The 17409-nt window shown below is 43.6% G+C and overlaps 2 protein-coding genes across 3 annotated transcripts in view; both read left to right on the forward strand.

Moving 5' to 3' along the window:
* The window catches only part of cyb5b (cytochrome b5 type B), a 54390-nt gene extending 45559 nt beyond the window's left edge, over positions 1-8831 (forward strand). The window contains exon 5 of the mRNA XM_072596002.1: positions 8523-8831. Within this exon, the coding sequence (XP_072452103.1) occupies positions 8523-8601 (79 nt within the window). The 3' untranslated portion in view covers positions 8602-8831. The remainder of the gene's footprint in view (positions 1-8522) is intronic.
* Positions 8832-16692: 7861 nt separating this feature from the next.
* The window catches only part of nfat5b (nuclear factor of activated T cells 5b), a 228494-nt gene continuing 227777 nt past the window's right edge, over positions 16693-17409 (forward strand). Inside the window, exons 1-2 of one of the 2 annotated variants that reach the window (XM_072596003.1) lie at positions 16693-16785; positions 17063-17138. In XM_072596003.1, the coding sequence (XP_072452104.1) occupies positions 17066-17138 (73 nt within the window). In that variant the 5' untranslated portion in view covers positions 16693-16785; positions 17063-17065. Of the gene's footprint in view, positions 17139-17409 lie in introns of both variants that reach the window. The other variant, XM_072596004.1, reaches the window with a different exon arrangement.

Genomic DNA, 17409 nt, shown 5'->3' on the forward strand with positions numbered 1-17409 from the left:
GTGATGAAATATGAGGATTGAGCTGATGAATCCATGGCTGAAGAGATAGTGGAGGAGGGAGGACTTTAGATTTTTAGGAATTTGAAACAGACTTGGAGGAAGTTGAGGATTGTATAGCATACGCGAGTTATACCATGATTTGGATATGCCAGTGTTGAACTGGGGAGTACAAAGTTAAAAATCACACAACACCAGGTCATAGTCCAACAGGTTTATTTTTTCGGAGCGCTGCTCTTTCATCGGGTGGAGAAGCAGCCCTCCGAAAGCTAGTGCTTCCAAATAAACCTGTTGGACTATAAACTGGTGCTGTGTAATTTTTAACTGAGTTATACCAGTCAGAAAAAGGATCCAATGTCCTTGGTGGGCAGTTTGCTGGTGCTGTCGAGGAGAGTTTAAACTGATTTGGCAGGGGGATGTAAACCAGAATGTAAACTTAGATTGGAAATCAAGGTGCTCATTGAACTGGAAGATAAAGAGAAGCCCAGGATAAGAATTGTGCACTATGTGGGGTCAGAGCAAGTGGGAATGCAGTAAGGACTAAAATAAGTTGTCTATAAATGTATTTTGAATGTATGGAGTATGTTCAATGAGGTTTATGAGCTGCAACACAACTAGCCAGATGGGGGATGTGATGTTGTGGCAGTATTGTGGACCTTAAAAACAAGTGGGACTGATGTTAATGATTTCTGGATAAAGTTTCAGAAAATAGAAGGAAAGAAAGGAGGAGGAATGTGTGTGTTAATTGAGGGTAATCTTACACTGGTGCAGGAATGATATCCCAGATGAGTAAAGGACAGAATCTATTTGATTACAGCCAAGAAAAATAAATGTGCCTTTCCAGGACTAGGTGTATTTTATTGTCCACTAACTTGTGATAAATATTAAAATCAACAAATTTGTAAGGAGGTGCAAAATTATGAGTTAGCTTAATATAGACTGGGATAGGACACAGTGTAAAGTGTGGGATCAGGAATGAGTTTCTTCAGTGTGTTCAGGAGAATTTGGAAGAAGGCATTGTTGCATCTGACTCTCGGAAATGAAGTGGGACATTTAGATTAACTGTCAGCAGAAAAACATTGAGGAGATAGTGCTCTTAGTGTCATAAGATTTAGGTTGGGTAGGCAAAAATAGCTATCCAGAGCAAAGATAATTTGGGAAGGATCAACTTCAATGGTGTGCCGCTGAATCTGACCCCAATAAGATGGATTCAAAGATTGGCAGGCAAACCTGTAACAGAACAACAGACTGGCTTTAAAAGGGAAATGGCTTGTAGAAAAGTAAGGTACATTCCCACAAGGGGAAACTGAGAATACACAATGTGAGTTCTGTCTAGATGATGAGAGATGGAGAATAGATTGAAGCAGATAAAGGTGTGTGTATGACAGATATCCATTTGATAATACAGATAAGAACCAATATAGAAAGCTCATAAGGGAAATGTGAAAAGAAATAAGCAAAGAGAAGATTAGAAACTAGCAACTGACATAAAAGAGAATCCTAAAGGTCTTCAAAAGGCATGTAAATAGTAAAAGAGGACTAAAATGAATTGGAGTCCTGATTTGGGACTAAATACGGGATTTACATTTTGAAATGTAGCACGTGGCCAAGGTAAAGAAAAATTGCTTCTGTCTTAACTATGAAAGTCGATGCTGAGGTCACAGTGAACGAACAGGTAATTGAGACGCTGGATAGGCTAAAATTATAAAGGGGGTTTTAGAAAATTTCACCATCCCTCAAGTTGACACAAATTGTAAGTGTCAAAAAGTGCAGCACTGGTAAAGCACAGTAGGTCAGGCAGCAGGAGAGTCAACGTTTCAGGCGTAAGTATTTCATTAGGAAGGAGGGAGCAGGGGGCAAGAGGGCTGAGAGATAAATAGGAGGGGGGTTGGGGCTGGAGAGAAAGTAGCTTGAAAGGCGATATATGGATGCAGGTGATGGTGACGGGTTGGAGCGGAGGGTGAAGTGAGTAAGTGGGAAGGACGGCAGACAGGTTGGACAGTTCAAAAGGGCAGTGCTGAGTTGGAGAGTTGAATCTGGCATAAAGTGGGGGGAGGGGAGATAGAAAACTGGTGAAATTGACATTGATGCTGTATGGATGGAGACTCCCAAGGTGGAAGATGAGGTGTTCTTCCTCCAGGCATCGGGTGGCTAGGATTTGGTGGTGAAGCAGGCCCCGGACTTGCATGTCCTTGGCAGAATGGGAGACGGAGTTGAAGTGGTTCGCCACAGGGGGGTGGGATTGTTTGGTGCATGTGTCCCAGAGATGTTCTCTGAAATGGTCTGCAAGTTGGCATCCTGTCTCCCCGACATAGAGGAAACCAAATCGAGAGCCACAGACACAGTAGATGAGCTGTTTGGATGTGCGGGAAAATCTCTGCTGGATGTGGAAGGATCCTTTGGGGCCTTGGATGGAGGTGAGGGGGGAGGTGTGGGCATAGCTTTACACTTCTTGCAGTGACAATGGAAGGTGCCAGTGTGGATCTAAAATCTGGATTTAGGCTGTTGTCAGGAACAACCATTTAATGCATGCTTTTACTAACTACAAAATGGCTTCTTAATGCAAGTAACAAAAAATATCATGACAAAATGGCTTCTCGGAGCAAATTAACAATTTTGTTTATAATGACATCTAACTCTGCTGAAAACTGCATTCCTGAACTAATTGAAAGAGGTTAGCAAACAATGCCCTGTTCATAGCATGAATTAACTAAGCAAGATTTGACATTATTAAAGTATCCTAGCTGGCTTTGTAGACGCAGGTGCAGAGAGTTAAAGACACACAAAACAAGTCAGTTCCCAAAAAATATAATTACCTCAATTTTATGTCAATTTGTCATTTTATTACATTTTATTGGATTAATTTTGCAATTAAGGCTGTTCTGTTTGTTAAGAGACCTATAAAAGTTGCCTGTATTTTAAGCTAAAGCGCATAGCTCTTCCAGAATACACAGAAGTCTTAACCCCTGTGCTGCTGGATAACCTATGGCTGGTGTCATAATAAATTGTTAAATCTTGCTGAAACCAGATTGAGCTGCTCGTGTTTATTTGACCGATCGCAGAACCAAGAGATCCCTCCCGGGGCTCCAGATTTACACTAGGAGTGGAGAGTTGGTGGGGGCATGGACCTAATGAGGGAATCGAAGAGGGAATGGTCTCTGTGGACTGCTGATAGGAGTGGGGAGGAAAATATATCTCTGTTGGTGAGGTCTGACTGTAGGTGACGGAAATGGCAGAGGATGATGCATTGTATCCGGAGATTGGTGGGGTAGAAGGTGATGACCAGGGGGTTTCTATCCTTGTTGCGATTGGAGGGGTAGGGTTCAAGGATAGAGATACAGGAAGTGGAGGAGATGCGCTGGAGTTTATTATTGATTACGTGGGAGGGAAAATTGCGTCCTTGAAGTAAGAGGCCATCTGGGATGTTCTGGTGTGGAATTGCTCCTCCTGGGAGCAGATGCTGCAGAGGAATTGGGAGTAAGGGATAGCATTTTTGCAGGAGGGGGTGTGGTAGGAGGTGTAGTCCAGGTAGCTGTGGGAGTTAGGGCCATTTTTTTCTGAATAATATTCTACCATTTTCCCAACAAAAGATGTTCGGCTAATTGGCCTGACTGACTTTCTGCCATCCTCCCTTCTTAAACAGTAGTGTGAACCCTCCCAGATTCCAGTGAATTCTGGAATATTTCGATCATTGCCTCCACTATCTCTGCTGGACAACAGGAGGCTGGAAGAACACAGCAACCCAGGCAGCATCAGGAGGTGGAGAAGTCAACATTTTGGGTGACTGCGACTGTCCACTCCACTGTCACTGTCCACTTCCACTGTCTTTGAAGCTACTTCCTTTCAACTTCTTGGATGCAGATTATCACATCCTGGTGACTTGTGTGCCTTTAGTACCATTAACTTGTCAAATTCTTTGACCCTCATGACACAGACTGTTACAAGATCTTTCCTCTCATTAGCATGTTACTTAACATTTAGCTTTGGGATATTTATAGTGTCCCCAATCATGATGACTATTGCAAAATATTTGTTTAAATTACTGGATCATACCCTGATATTAATTGTGCACTTGCATCCTCTAAATGTCACACACTTAGCTTAACTATTCTCTTTTCATATATCTTTATAAGCTACTTCTGTTTGCTTTTATTTAAAAATCACACAACACCAGGTTATAGTCCAACAGGTTTAATTGGAAGCACACTAACTTTCGGAGCGACGCTCCTTCATCAGGTGATCAGATAAAGGAGCGTCGCTCCGAAAGCTAGTGTGCTTCCAATTAAACCTGTTGGACTATAACCTGGTGTTGTGTGATTTTTAACTTTGTACACCCCAGTCCAACACCGGCATCTCCGAATCATGTCTGTTTGCTTTTGTATTTCTTACAAAATTATATCATAATCATTTTCCTGCCTCTTTATTAGTCTTTTGCTCACCTACTCCTGGCTCCAAAAAGTAATCCCAATCCTCTTGCCTAACACACGGTTACATAGCTTACGTATGCTTTAGTTTTTGGTTAGATATTCTACTTGACCATCTTTGTTGACCATGGGCAGTTTATTCTTCTCATTTGAGTCCTTCTTTATGACTGGAATAAATTTTTGCTGAGCGTTATAAAATACTTGCTTTAAATGTCTGCTGTTGCTCATCTACTGGCATTCATCTTCAATCTATTTTCCCAGCCCACTTTACATAACTCTTTCTCACCTTAATAGTTGTCCTATTTGAGTTGTGGATACTGATTTGCAAACTGAGTTGCTCTCTCTCAAACTGAATTTGAAATCCTAGTATATTGTGATCACAATACTATGAAGGGATAGCATAGCTGCAATATCTCTTATTATTCCTAATTCATTACACACTATTGAGCCTAAAATAGCCTATTCCCAGTAGGTTCTGCAACATATTACTCGAAGAAACAATTCCTGATTTACTCTTCAAATTCAACTTCCATGTTACCTGTGCCTATCTGATTTGTCCAGTCAGTATGAAAATAAAAATGACACTTGATAATTATGGTGCCCTTCTTATATGGCTTCATCATTTCTCAACTTATACTTTATTGTACATTGAGACAACTTAGATTACTTACAGTGTGGAAACAGGTCCTTCGGCCCAACAAGTCCACACCGCTCCGCCGAAGTGCAACCCACCCATACCCCTAACCTAACACTACGGGCAATTTAGCATGGCCAATTCACCTGACCTGCACATCTTTGGACTGTGGGAGGAAACCAGAGCACACCCACACAGACACGGGGAGAACGTGCAAACTCCACACAGTCAGTCGCCTGAGGCGGGAATTGAACCCGGGTCTCTAGGACTGTGAGGCAGCAGTGCTTACCACTGTGCCACCATGCCGCCCAACTCTTGAATGGCCTACAGACAACTCCCAACTGTTTCTTTCCTTTGCTATTTCTTATTTCCACCTAATTCACATCACAATCTATCACACCTTTATCACTTTACACCACTGCAGTTACCTTCCACCTCATTTTCCTTTTTGCCTATTCTTCTGGAAGATCGAATGTCTTTGAATATTTAGTGTCCGTTCCTTGTCACCCTGTAACTATGGTTTTATAATAGGTTTCATGTCAAACTAATTTATTTCAATTTGTGCCATCAATTCATTTGTGTCTTACAAGTGCTCTATGCTAAAAAACCCTCAAACTTTAGTTTTTACCACTATTCTGCTGCATCCTTCTGTGTATATTTTCCATCCTGTACTTTCACACTTTGATCATTGTTCACCTCATCACTCTTGCATCTCTTTTTATTTAATTGTTTGAACTTCCCTTCAATTGAAGCCATCCAATTTAAGCTCAAGATACAACCCTAGATCTCAGTATACTTCAAATGATGCTTGTCTAAATAGAACAGCTTTCCTTCCCAATAAAGTGAAACTCATTTCTCCCAAACCAATTTTCAAGCCACACATTTACTTCTCTAGTCTTATTTACACTTTATCAATTTGCACATGGCTCAGGTGGTAATCCTGAGATTATTAGCTTTGCTATTCCATTTGTTAATTTATCCCTGAGCTGTTTGTAACCCTCAGCAGAACCTCTTCTCTCGTCCTACATTTGTCATTGGTACCTACACTAATGGCAACTGGATCCTTCGCCTCCATTCCAAGTTCCTCTCTGGCCGAGAAAATGTGCCCTGAACCTTGCCAACAGGTAGACAACACATTCTGTGGGACTCCCTGTCTTTGCTTCAGATAATGGTATTTAGTCTTTGATTCATACAATTCGCTCTGCCACTTTTCTCTTTTCTCATCCAACTTGAATGACACTCTGGACCACACTGCTGTGGTCAATTTCTCATCCTCCCTCCAGTCTGTGCTCCATACTGGGACCAAGACTTTAGTATCTATTGGACAAGGGCTGAGACGTGTCCAAAGTTAAATTCTGGATCCCAATACCTGCCTCACTCACAGTCATGCCCTCCTATCCCTGACCATGAATCTGATTTGATGTAATTAATCTCAGGAGTGTGATTGCTTCCTGAAAGAGTATGCAGGTAATTCTGTCTTTCTCATATGTGTTACATTGCCTGCAGCTCAGACTCCAGCCCATAAGCTCTGAGCCAAAGTTCTTCGAGCAGCCAACATATTAAAATGTAGTCACTATGGATTGCACTAGTGTGCATCAAGTCCCACATACTACAGCTTCAACACATCTCCTGCTGAGCCATTTCTATTCTATTTCATGAATTGATTTGGATGTCAAATGTTGCCAGGGATGGAGAATTTGAGCTATACGGACAGGTTGAATAGGCTGGGGCTGTTTTCCCTAGACCGTCGGAGGCTGAGGGGTAACCTTATAGAGGTTTATAAAATCATGAAGGGTGTGGATAGGGTAAATAGACAAGGTCTTTTCCCTGGGGTGGGGGAGTCCAGAACTAGAGGGTATAGTGAGAGGGAAAAAAATATAAAAAGAGATCTAAGGGGCAACCTTTTCACACAGAGTGTAGTGCGTGTATGGAATAAGCTGTCAGAAGAAGTGGAAGAGGCTGGTACAATTGCAATAGTTAAAAAGCATCTGGATGTGTTCATGAATAGGAAGGCTTTGCAGGGGTATTGGCCAGGTATTGGCAAGTGGGACTAGATTCGGTTGGGATCTCTGGTCAGCATGGACGAGTTGAACCAATGAGTCTGTTTCTGTGATGCACATCTCTATCTTAAGAGAATGTTTCCTAACTGTACAGTTCTGCTATAATAATGATTTTTGATTTAAACCACTGAGCTGATCAAGAGACACAGAACAAATACCCACAAATCACCTGCTTATTTTCCTGTGATGTCACACTTCTGCTTTGAAAGGTAAGAATAGATTGAAGGGGTTCACTATCGCCACTTTTTACCTCATATACTGCTGCCCTCCCTTCCCATGTAGATACACTCTGTATGCTCTAAGACAGAGAAGGGAGAAAGATAGAGAGTGAAAGAGTCAGAAAGAAAGACAGTAACAGAGATAGTGTAAGAAACTACATATTTTTCACTTTTGGAAGCTGAACTGCTCAACTGGGATACCAGGAGAGTTTTATAGCTTGAAAATCAAGTGCTGCCTATACTATTGAACCATGAAATACAGTGTTGCCTTTTGGCAGCAGCAAGAAGAATATGAGACTGAATGACACCAAGAGTCTTTCAAGTTAAAGAAATTCTATATGACAGCAACTGTCTGGTTGGGTTACTGAATGTATTATCTTTGGTTCCCCATATAAACATCTGATCAGGGGAATGTTTCTTCTTACTCTCATCACCAGTATTGTTGAGTGCTGAATGTAGCTTCCTTATTTACTATATTTACTCTTTTGGAAATTTCTTCAGGAAGGTTCTATGATGGGGTTCTATGGGCAGCTGAGTGATTGATCTGACCCCATGTGTCTCTTATTTTTCTCTTGTTTAAGGTTCCTGATTTAGCTATGTGGCATTTTTGTCATAACTTTGTTGTGTAATGAAATCATTCTCATACAGATTATAATGCTGTCATTCCCTTTGTGGTTTATCTATTGTTGGGATTATATTTGCTGGGATGCTGTAATCTATTTATTCTGTCTAATGCCGCTTGTGTCCTAATTTTCAGGTTGAGGCCAAGGAGGCATTCTTTGAAGATTATTATGTTTAGGTTTAATTACACTTTAGGTTAAGTCACACTCAATTGTCAACGCTCAACTGTTTATTTCTGTCACTCTTTCTATGTTCATGAGACCATGTGCATTCTCAATAATTCTATGTTCTGGATTACCGGTGCTGGAAAAGCACAGCAGTTCAGGCAGCATCCGAGGAGCAGTAAAATCGACATTTTGGGCAAAAGCACTTAAGGGCTTTTGCCCGAAACGTCGATTTTACTACTCCTCAGATGCTGCCTGAATTGCTGTGCTTTTCCAGCACCACTAATCCAGAATCTGGTTTCCGGCATCTGCAGTCATTGTTTTTACCCTCAATAATTCTATGGACTTGTAGGAATTTATCCTGACTATTTTATATATATTTTATTTGATTATATTCCCTACAGTGTGGAAACAGGCCCTTCGACCCAACCAGGCCACACCGACCCTCCGAAGAGTGACCCACCCAGATCCATTTCCCTCTGACTAATGCACCGAACACTATAGACAATTTAGCATGGCCAATTCATCTGACCTGCACATTTTTGGACTGTGGGAGGAAACCAGAGCATCCGGAAGAAACCCCCAGACACGGGGAGAATGAACAAACTCCATACAGACAGTCGCTCGAGACTGGAATCGAACCTGGGATCCTGGTGCTGTGAGGCAGCAAGTCAAAACTGAGGACTGCAGATGCTGGAAACCAGAGTTTAGATCAGAGTGGTGCTGGAAAGGCACAGCAGGTCAGGCAGCATCCGAGAAGCAGTAAAATCGACGTTTCGGGCGAAAGCCCTTCGTCAGGAGTGGAGGCAGGGAGCCTCCAGGGTGGAGAGATAGGTGGGGGAGTGAGGCTGGGGAGAAGGTAGCAAAGTATACAATAGGTGAATGGGGGTGGGGATGGAGGTGATAGGTCAGAGAGGAGGGTGAAGAGGATAGGTGGGAAGGGAGATGGGCAGGTAGGACAGGTCATGAGGACTGAGCTGGTAAGGATGGTACTGAGGTAAGGTGGGGGGAGGGGAAATGAGGAAACGGTTGAAGGCCACATTGATGCCCTAGAGTTGAAGTGTTCCGAGGTGGAAGATGAGGCATTCTTCCTCCAGGGTGGTGAGGGAGTGGCGGTGGAGGAGGCCCAGGACCTGCATGTCCTCGGCAGAGTGAGAGGGGAGTTGAAATGTTGGACCATGGGGCGGTGGGGTTGATTGGTGCAGGTGTCCCGGAGATGTTCCCTGAAGCGGTCTGCGAGGAGCTGTCCAGTCTCCCCAATGTAGAGGAGACTGCATCGGAAGCAACAGATACAATAAATGACATTGGTGGATGTGCAGGTGAAATGTTGATGGATGTGGAAGGCTCCTTTGGGGCCTTGGTTGGTGGTGAGGGAGGAGGTGTGGGCGCAGGTTTTGCAATTCCTGTAGTCGCAGGAGAGGGTACCAGGACGGGAGGGTGGTTGTTGGGGGGTGTGGACCTGACCAGATCGTCATGGAGGGAACGGTCTTTGCGGAAAGCGGAAAAGGGTGGGGAGGGAAATGTATGGGTGGTGTGGTCCATTTGGAGGTGGTGGAAATGTCGGCAGATGATGCTGTTAATGCGAAGGTTGGTAGGGTGGAAAGTGAGGACCAGGGGGGTTATGTCCTTGTTACGGTTGGAGGGGTGGGTTTGAGAGCGGAAGTGCGGAATGTGGATGAGATGCATTGGAGGGCATCTTCAACCACGTGAGAAGGGAAATTGCGGTCTCTAAAGAAGGAGGCCATCTGGTGTGTCCTGTAGTGGAACTGGTCCTCCTGGGAGCAGGTACGGCGGAGGAATTAGGAATATGGGATGACATTTTTGCAGGTGATAGGGTTGGAAGAGGTGTAATCCAGGTAGCTGTGGGAGTCAAACCATCACTCCCAGACCATACAGAACCTCATCACCTCAGGAGATCTCCCACCCACAGCTTCCAACCTCATAGTCCAGGAACCCCGCGCCACCCGATTCGACCTCCTTCCCAAGATCCACAAACCTGACCACCCCGGCCGACCCATTGTCTCAGCCTGCTCCTGCCCCACCGAACTCATCTCCACCTACCTCGATACTGTCCTACGCCCCCCCCAACCCCCTCCAGGAACTCCCCACATATGTTTGAGACACCACCCATGCCCTCCACCTCCTCTAAGACTTCCGTTTCCCCGGCCCCCAATGCCTCATCTTCACCATGGACATTAAATCCCTCTACACCTCCATCCCCAAGCCCTCTGTTTCTTCCTCTCCCGACGTTCCCAACAGTACCCTTCCACTGACACTCTCATTCGTTTGGCTGAACTGGTCCTCACCCTTAACAATTTCTCCTTTGAATCCTCCCACTTCCTCCAGACCAAAGGGGTAGCCATGGGCACCCACATGGGCCCCAGCTATGCCTCTCTCTTTGTTGGCTATGTAGAACAGTTCATCTTCTGTAGTTACACTGGCACCATTCCCCTCCACTACATTGACGACTGCATCGGCACCACCTCATGCTCCTGCAAGGAGGTTGAGTAGTTCATCAACTTCACCAACATATTCCACCCCGACCTTAAATTTACCTGGACCATCTCGGACACCTCCCTCCCCTTCCTGGACCTCTCCATCTCCATTAATGATGACCGACTTGACACTGACATTTTTTATAAACCCACCGACTCCCACAGCTACCTTCACCCCAGCCCCTCCCCCCCACCCTTATCTCTCCACACTGGAGGCTCCCTGCCTCCATTCCTGATGAAGGGCTTTTGCCCAAAATGTTGATTTTCCTGCTCCTCAAATGCTGTCTGACCTGTTGTGCTTTTCCAGAACCACTCTCATCTAAATGCTGTGAGGCAGCAGTGCTAACCACTGAGCCACTGTGCCACCAGCTGAACCTGTTTCAGAGTTTAATTTTATGGCTGCACTCTGATGAAAGTAAAAGTACAGTGGGCATCTATCCCCAATGTCCCAATTATCTCATTAGAATTTGACCTGTTTCACCATATTCCTCTGTTATTTTCATGAAACATTGTAGGTAATTCACAAATAAATGATTTGCCATATGTTTTCTCATAGGCATAGGTGTACATTAGCTCCTATGAGGATATATTGCCTCTCTTGAAGTACAATTGCCTACAGGTGGGCCAGTCAAAGGACCTAATGTCAGGCCAGTTACTGCACATAGATCCATCAGTCCCTATTGCTTTATACAGAATGATAAGTCTTGTTAGGCTGTTAACATCCATCCCAGGTTGTTCTTTGGCATGACTCCTGCCTTCTGGCTTTCCACAGATTTGTGTGTCTTGTAAATTAATTTACATGAGTGGTTGAACCATATTTGCTGGACTATCGGGTCTGTTTTAGGTTTTTTCAAAATTTAAACTTTCAATGGGTATTGAAAAGACCTTTCAGGACCTCATTAAGTTTGAGTGGAGCCCAACAGGCTTCTTATGGAGATGGTTTATTGACTTTAAGGCCGCAAGACAGCATTCTGATGCCAGTTAATTGTTTTTATAATAAATCAATGGGTAGATTTATGGGAAATGTCTGGAGAATAGCACTAAATCAGTGTGGTCACAACAGGCTGAATGATTTCTTTCAGCATCATACCAGTTCTATGATTATGCAGGAATAAACAATCCCTGAAGCTCAGACGGTACCTCCATTGATGCTGTTTCCATCAACAGCAAAGATTAAAATGTGATCAGGTTGGGGTAGTAGATTTGCTTTTTGCCATCTAGCAAACCAGTTTGTTGAGTCACTTGAAAAATGGACCATCCCTATACTGATGGTTTTCTAATGGTTTCTGTGTCATGGTCTCACCACATTGAGGTCTTTTAAGTTCAATGCGTATTGTAATGTCGACAGGCCTTTATAGGCCTTTTAGCCATTTACATGGTATCACAAAGTGATGCTTTGGTATAAAGGTACCTGGGTTGTCTTTTGTCATGTGTAATTTGGCTTGCCAATAGTTTTTCTGTGTAATGAAGTTGGTGTTGTCAATGAGTAATATTCTGTTACATCTGAACGCAGACTATATGTGTAAATTTATGATATTGTAGCCTTGTAAATTGATAGTGTTGTCAATGAGTAATATTCTGTTACATCTGAACGCAGACTATATGTGTAAATTTATGATATTGTAGCCTTGTAAATTGATAGTGTTGTCAATAAATTTCAAAATAGCTGACTGAAAAAGAACTGACGTTTCATGGTATATGCTACATAAGCTAACGCATGGAGAACCACACTGCATCATGGTTTCGGCAAATAAGTACTAAAAGCTAATTGTGTTAGCAAGTTAAAGGCAATGATTGTACACGAAAGGTGAAATTGTGACAGCGAAATGACAATTGTGGGAAGTTGTATTTCCTAACCCTCATACATCAATCTATCTGGGTTGTGAGTTGAAGTTACAACTACAAACAAAAGGCTATAATACCTGTATTAAAGAATACTCTATCTCTCCCTATCAAAACAAAACCCAGTAGATGCTCCTATTGACATGCTGTTTATAAAACCAAAATCCCATATATTCTATTAAATACATTCTCAGCCATCTCTGCTGCAAAGAGAATCACCAAATTAAGGCAGGAATGAAGTAGGAAGTAACACATACAGACCACAACATATTGACAGATTTACTGAGATCCTGGTATTTGGATTTTCTCTTCCCAGGTTGAGGCAAAGGCATTATAGTCTATTTTTAAAAATTACTGGAATTTTCATATAATCTTCACATATATGTAACTGAATTCCAATAAGATTGCATGTAATTTTAAAGTAGAATTGCCACGTTATCATTTATATTAAACTATCTCTAAAATAGCTGCCTACATGTTTGACTGGACAGATTTACTTTGCTTGCTGTGGGGAAAAGGAAAACTTCTGACAGCTGGTGCCTAGTTCATGGATCTTGAGGCCAATATTAACAAAATGCCATTCTGAATCAAGTTATTGTAACTTGATAAGAGATTAAACAGGAATTCTATTAAACTTGTAACATTTATAAGAATGCTCCCAGGAGCAGCTGCTTAATTACATTGACAGAAGTTAGGGTTGTTCTTCTTAAGAGAAGAAATTGAAAATAGATTTGGTAATTTGAGCTGATTTATTTAAAATCATGAATGGTTTGGACAGAGCAGATTGGGAGAAACGGGTTCCTATAGGCAAAAAGAACAAGAACCAGAGCACACCAGTCTAAGATGAATGGCAACAGAACCAAGGCAGAACAGAACCATGAGGATTAGTTTTTTAATGCAGTGAGTGATCAATGTCTGGACTGTAGTACCATAGACTAAAATAGAGGCAGATTCTGTCATGATTTTTAAAAAGGAATTGGACAATAAGCTGGATATAAAAAAAATTCCAGGACTAGCTGAGTTGTCCTTGCAGAAAACTGACATGAACACGATGAACCAAAAGGCATCCTTCTGTGTTCTAATATTCTATCATCCTGACATCATAATTGTATTCATTCAGGATGTTCAGATGAACCATTGTGTGCCATTCCAATACAGCAGCACTGAGCAGCTGCCAGCCAGCACTGCACAGCATATACTGTAATCTTTATGCTTGTGAAGTACCATTGGCGTAACTTATTTCTTAACCTGGAAAATTTTCGGTGGCGATATTCAGGGTCAGAAGAAGCTGGACTTTCGTCTGGGGCTGAGAATGAAAACTTTAGCAATCCCTTTACTGAATCAAAGGACACATAGATCATCCAATACTGGATGGTCCGATTTACAGACCAATAACACAAAGGCAGTGGAAGAGTTGAGACGTGCTGGAAAAAATTACTCTGAGTGTCATCTATATGCACCATAAGCTGGCCCACCATTTGTGTCAATAAAACCTGAAAGAATTATGGATGCTGTAAATCAGAAACAAAACCAGAAGTTGCTGGAAAAGCTCAGCAGGTCTGGCAGCATCTGTGACAAGAAATCAGAGTTTTGGGTCCAGTGGCCCTTTCTCAGAACTGATGGTAGCGAGGAAAATGTTGTTAAAAATCACACAACACCAAGTTATTGTCCAACAGGTTTATTTGGAAGCACTAACTTTTGGAGTGCTACTCCTTCAGGTGGTTGTCGAGTATAAGATTGTAAGACACAGAACTTATAGCAAATGTTTACAATGTGATGTAACTGAAATTATATATTGAAAAAGACTTGGATTGTTTAAGTCTCTCATCTTTTAGAATGAACATGTTGGTTTCAGTTCTTTCATATGTAAATCGCAGAACGTTTTCAAAAATTACATTCTCAGGTGAACTTTAACAATTGGTGTCATGTCAGCCCAGATAATGCATTTAAGGTGTGAGCTGCCCTGTGTGAGACTGTCTGTGCCACAATAGCCAGACTGATTTTACCCACAAACGTGTGTGTGCGTGTGTGTGTGCGCGCGCGCGTGCACAAGTGCAAGTGCATGTTGGGGGGGGGAGAGTTGATGAGAGTCTGTGAGAGTGTGTGTTTATGTGTGCAAGTATGAGTGTAAAGAGGTATAAGTTTGTGAGAGGGTGCTTGTGGGAGTGTATGTGTGAGTTTATGAGAGAGGGCCTGTGTGAGTGTATGGGTCTGTAGGAGTGTGTGTGTATAGTGCAATGGGGTCACCTGTAGTGTGACATGGACTCAAGGTCCCAGTTGAGGCCATCCCAATCGGTACTGAACTTGCTCAGCTTCTTTTCGTTGTTGCCTGTCCTGAAGTCTGCCTTGGAGGACAGTCACCCGAAGGTCCGAGGTCGAATGTCCCAGACCACTCAAGTGTTCTCCGACTGGGAGGAAACATTCCTGTCTGTTGATTGTTATGATTAGATTAGATTAGATTACATACAGCATGGAAACAGGCCCTTCGGCCCAACAAGTCCTCACTGACCCTCCAAAGAGCAACCCACCCAGACCCAATCCCCTATACTTACCCCTTCACCTAACACTACGGGCAAGTTAGTGGGTGGCACAGTGGTTAGTACTGCTGCCTCACAGTGCCAGAGACCCGGGTTCAATTCCCACCTCAGGCGACTGACTGTGTGGAGTTTGTACATTCTCCCTAGGTCTGCGTGGGTTTCCTCCCACAATCCAAAAATGTGCAGGTTAGGTGAATTGGCCATGCTAAATTGCCTGTAATGTTAGGTGCAGGGGAATGGGTCCAGGTGGGTTGCGCTTCGGTGTGGACTTGTTGGGCCAAAGGGCCTGTTTCCACGCTGTACGTAATCTAATCTAAAGGCTACAGGCAATTTAGCATGGCCACTGCACATAACCTGCACATTTTTGGACTGTGGGGGGAAACCAGAGCACCTGGAGGAAACCCACACAGACCTAGGGAGAACGTGCAAACTCCACACAGTCAGTCACCTGAGGCGGGAATTGAACCTGGGTCTCTGGCGCTGTGAGGCAGCAGTGCTAACCACTGTGCCATTGTGCCACCCATTAGCTGGTGTCCATTCATCCGTTGCCGTAGCCTCTGCTTGGTCTCTCCAATGTACCATGCCTGTGTGGAGTTTGCACATTCTCCCCGTGTCTGCGTGGGTTTCCTCCGGGTGCTCCGGTTTCCTCCCACAGTCCAAAAATGTGCAGGTTAGGTGAATTGGCTATGCTAAATTTCCCATATTGTTAGGTGCAGGGTAAATGTAGGGGAATGGGTGTGAGTGGGTGTGCTTTGGGGGTCGGTGTGGACTTGTTGGGCCGAAGGGCCCGTTTCCATACTGTAAGTAATCTAATCTACATGTTCCACGAAGGAATAAAAACAGTTTCACTGCAACTGCTTTGAACATTTAGATTAGATTACAGTGTGGAAACAGGCCCTTTGGCCCAACAAGTCCACACCGCCCCGCCGAAGCGCAACCCACCCATACCCCTACATCTACCCCTTACCTAACACTATGGGCGATTTAGCATGGCCAATTCACCTGACCTGCACATCTTTGGACTGTGGGAGGAAACCGGATCACCCGGAGGAAACCCACGCAGACACGGGGAGAACGTGCAAACTCCACACAGTCAGTCGCCTGAGGCGGGAATTGAACCCAGGTCTCTGGCGCTGTGAGGCAGCAGTGCTAACCACTGTGCTAACCACTGTGCCACCGTGCCGCCCAAATATTATTTCCTGATCCTTGTCTATTATCCTTCCAATTAAACCTCTTGGACTATAACCTGGTGTTGTGTGATTTTTAACTTTGTACACCCCAGTCCAACACCGGCATCTCTGAATCTTGTCTATTTGGACCATGTTGACTGTGAGAGATCTATTTCTTCTTTGAATGTACTGATCCATTAATTCAGTGTTTCATCCAACATCAAGTGTGGCTCTTGTTGACCATTGCTGAAAGTTTATTTATTGGCAACAAACGAAGACAAATTGTCCTTGGTGCATTTTGACACTAAACATGAAGAAAAATCAATGGAGGGCAGATATTTTAAGGGTGAATCACCAGCTTCACGAAAGGGAGGGCATAATGCTTAAAACGAATGAAAGTGCTGGAAATACTCGGGAGATCTGCAGTCCAAAATTTGAGATTTCTACCATGCCTATCATATCGCTTCCCCTGCTCCATTATCCGCACCCCACCTTCCAGCCGCCTCGGAGCTGGTGCGCGTGCGCCGGCCGGTGACGTGAGCGCGCGGCGGCGGCGGCGGCGGCTCGAGGTCACGTCGGTTGGAGCCGACGATTAAAACGAGCGGAGAGTGGAAGCCTCATGCGGTTTGTATGGCAGGATTACAGAGAGTAGAACCAATACTCTTCCTTTACTGGAGACCAAATGCAGCCATTTTAGCTAGAAACACGCAGTTCATTTGCATGCCTGGCTTCTAGTTTTATCTTGAATTTCCGGACGTTTCTTCACCTTGAGGAGAGAGAGGGGAATCTGAGCGAAGGTCTTGTTCACTTAAAGCGGGATTAATAATTAAGTGGTAACGGAGAATAGTTTCAACTGAATCTATTTCGTCGGAGGGGTCCTGACTCTTCCTCCCTTCTCCAGGTGATGCCCTCTGATTTCATCTCGCTTCTCAGCGCGGATTTGGATCTTAATTCGCCCAAGAGTTTGTATTCCAAAGGTAAGGAAGTGTCCGATTGCCTTTCCCTCTTAATCACTTTCTTTATCTGCGTGTTCAGTTGACGAATATCACATCGTATTTTCGGAGATAATCTTTTGACAGTAGGCCGTGCCTGTATTAAGTGTAATTCGCGGAATGTGTTACGTTTAACTTGTATGTCATTCCCAGTTAGGATATCGTTCAGATATCGACGCAGTATCGCCTCGACTGCGGCTTTGGATGTTTTTGTTCAAAAGAAATGATTGGCGAGAAAACAAAATCGTTAATTCTT

The sequence above is a fragment of the Chiloscyllium punctatum genome, chromosome 26 (genome assembly GCF_047496795.1).
Source record: "Chiloscyllium punctatum isolate Juve2018m chromosome 26, sChiPun1.3, whole genome shotgun sequence".
Lineage (NCBI taxonomy): Eukaryota > Metazoa > Chordata > Chondrichthyes > Orectolobiformes > Hemiscylliidae > Chiloscyllium > Chiloscyllium punctatum.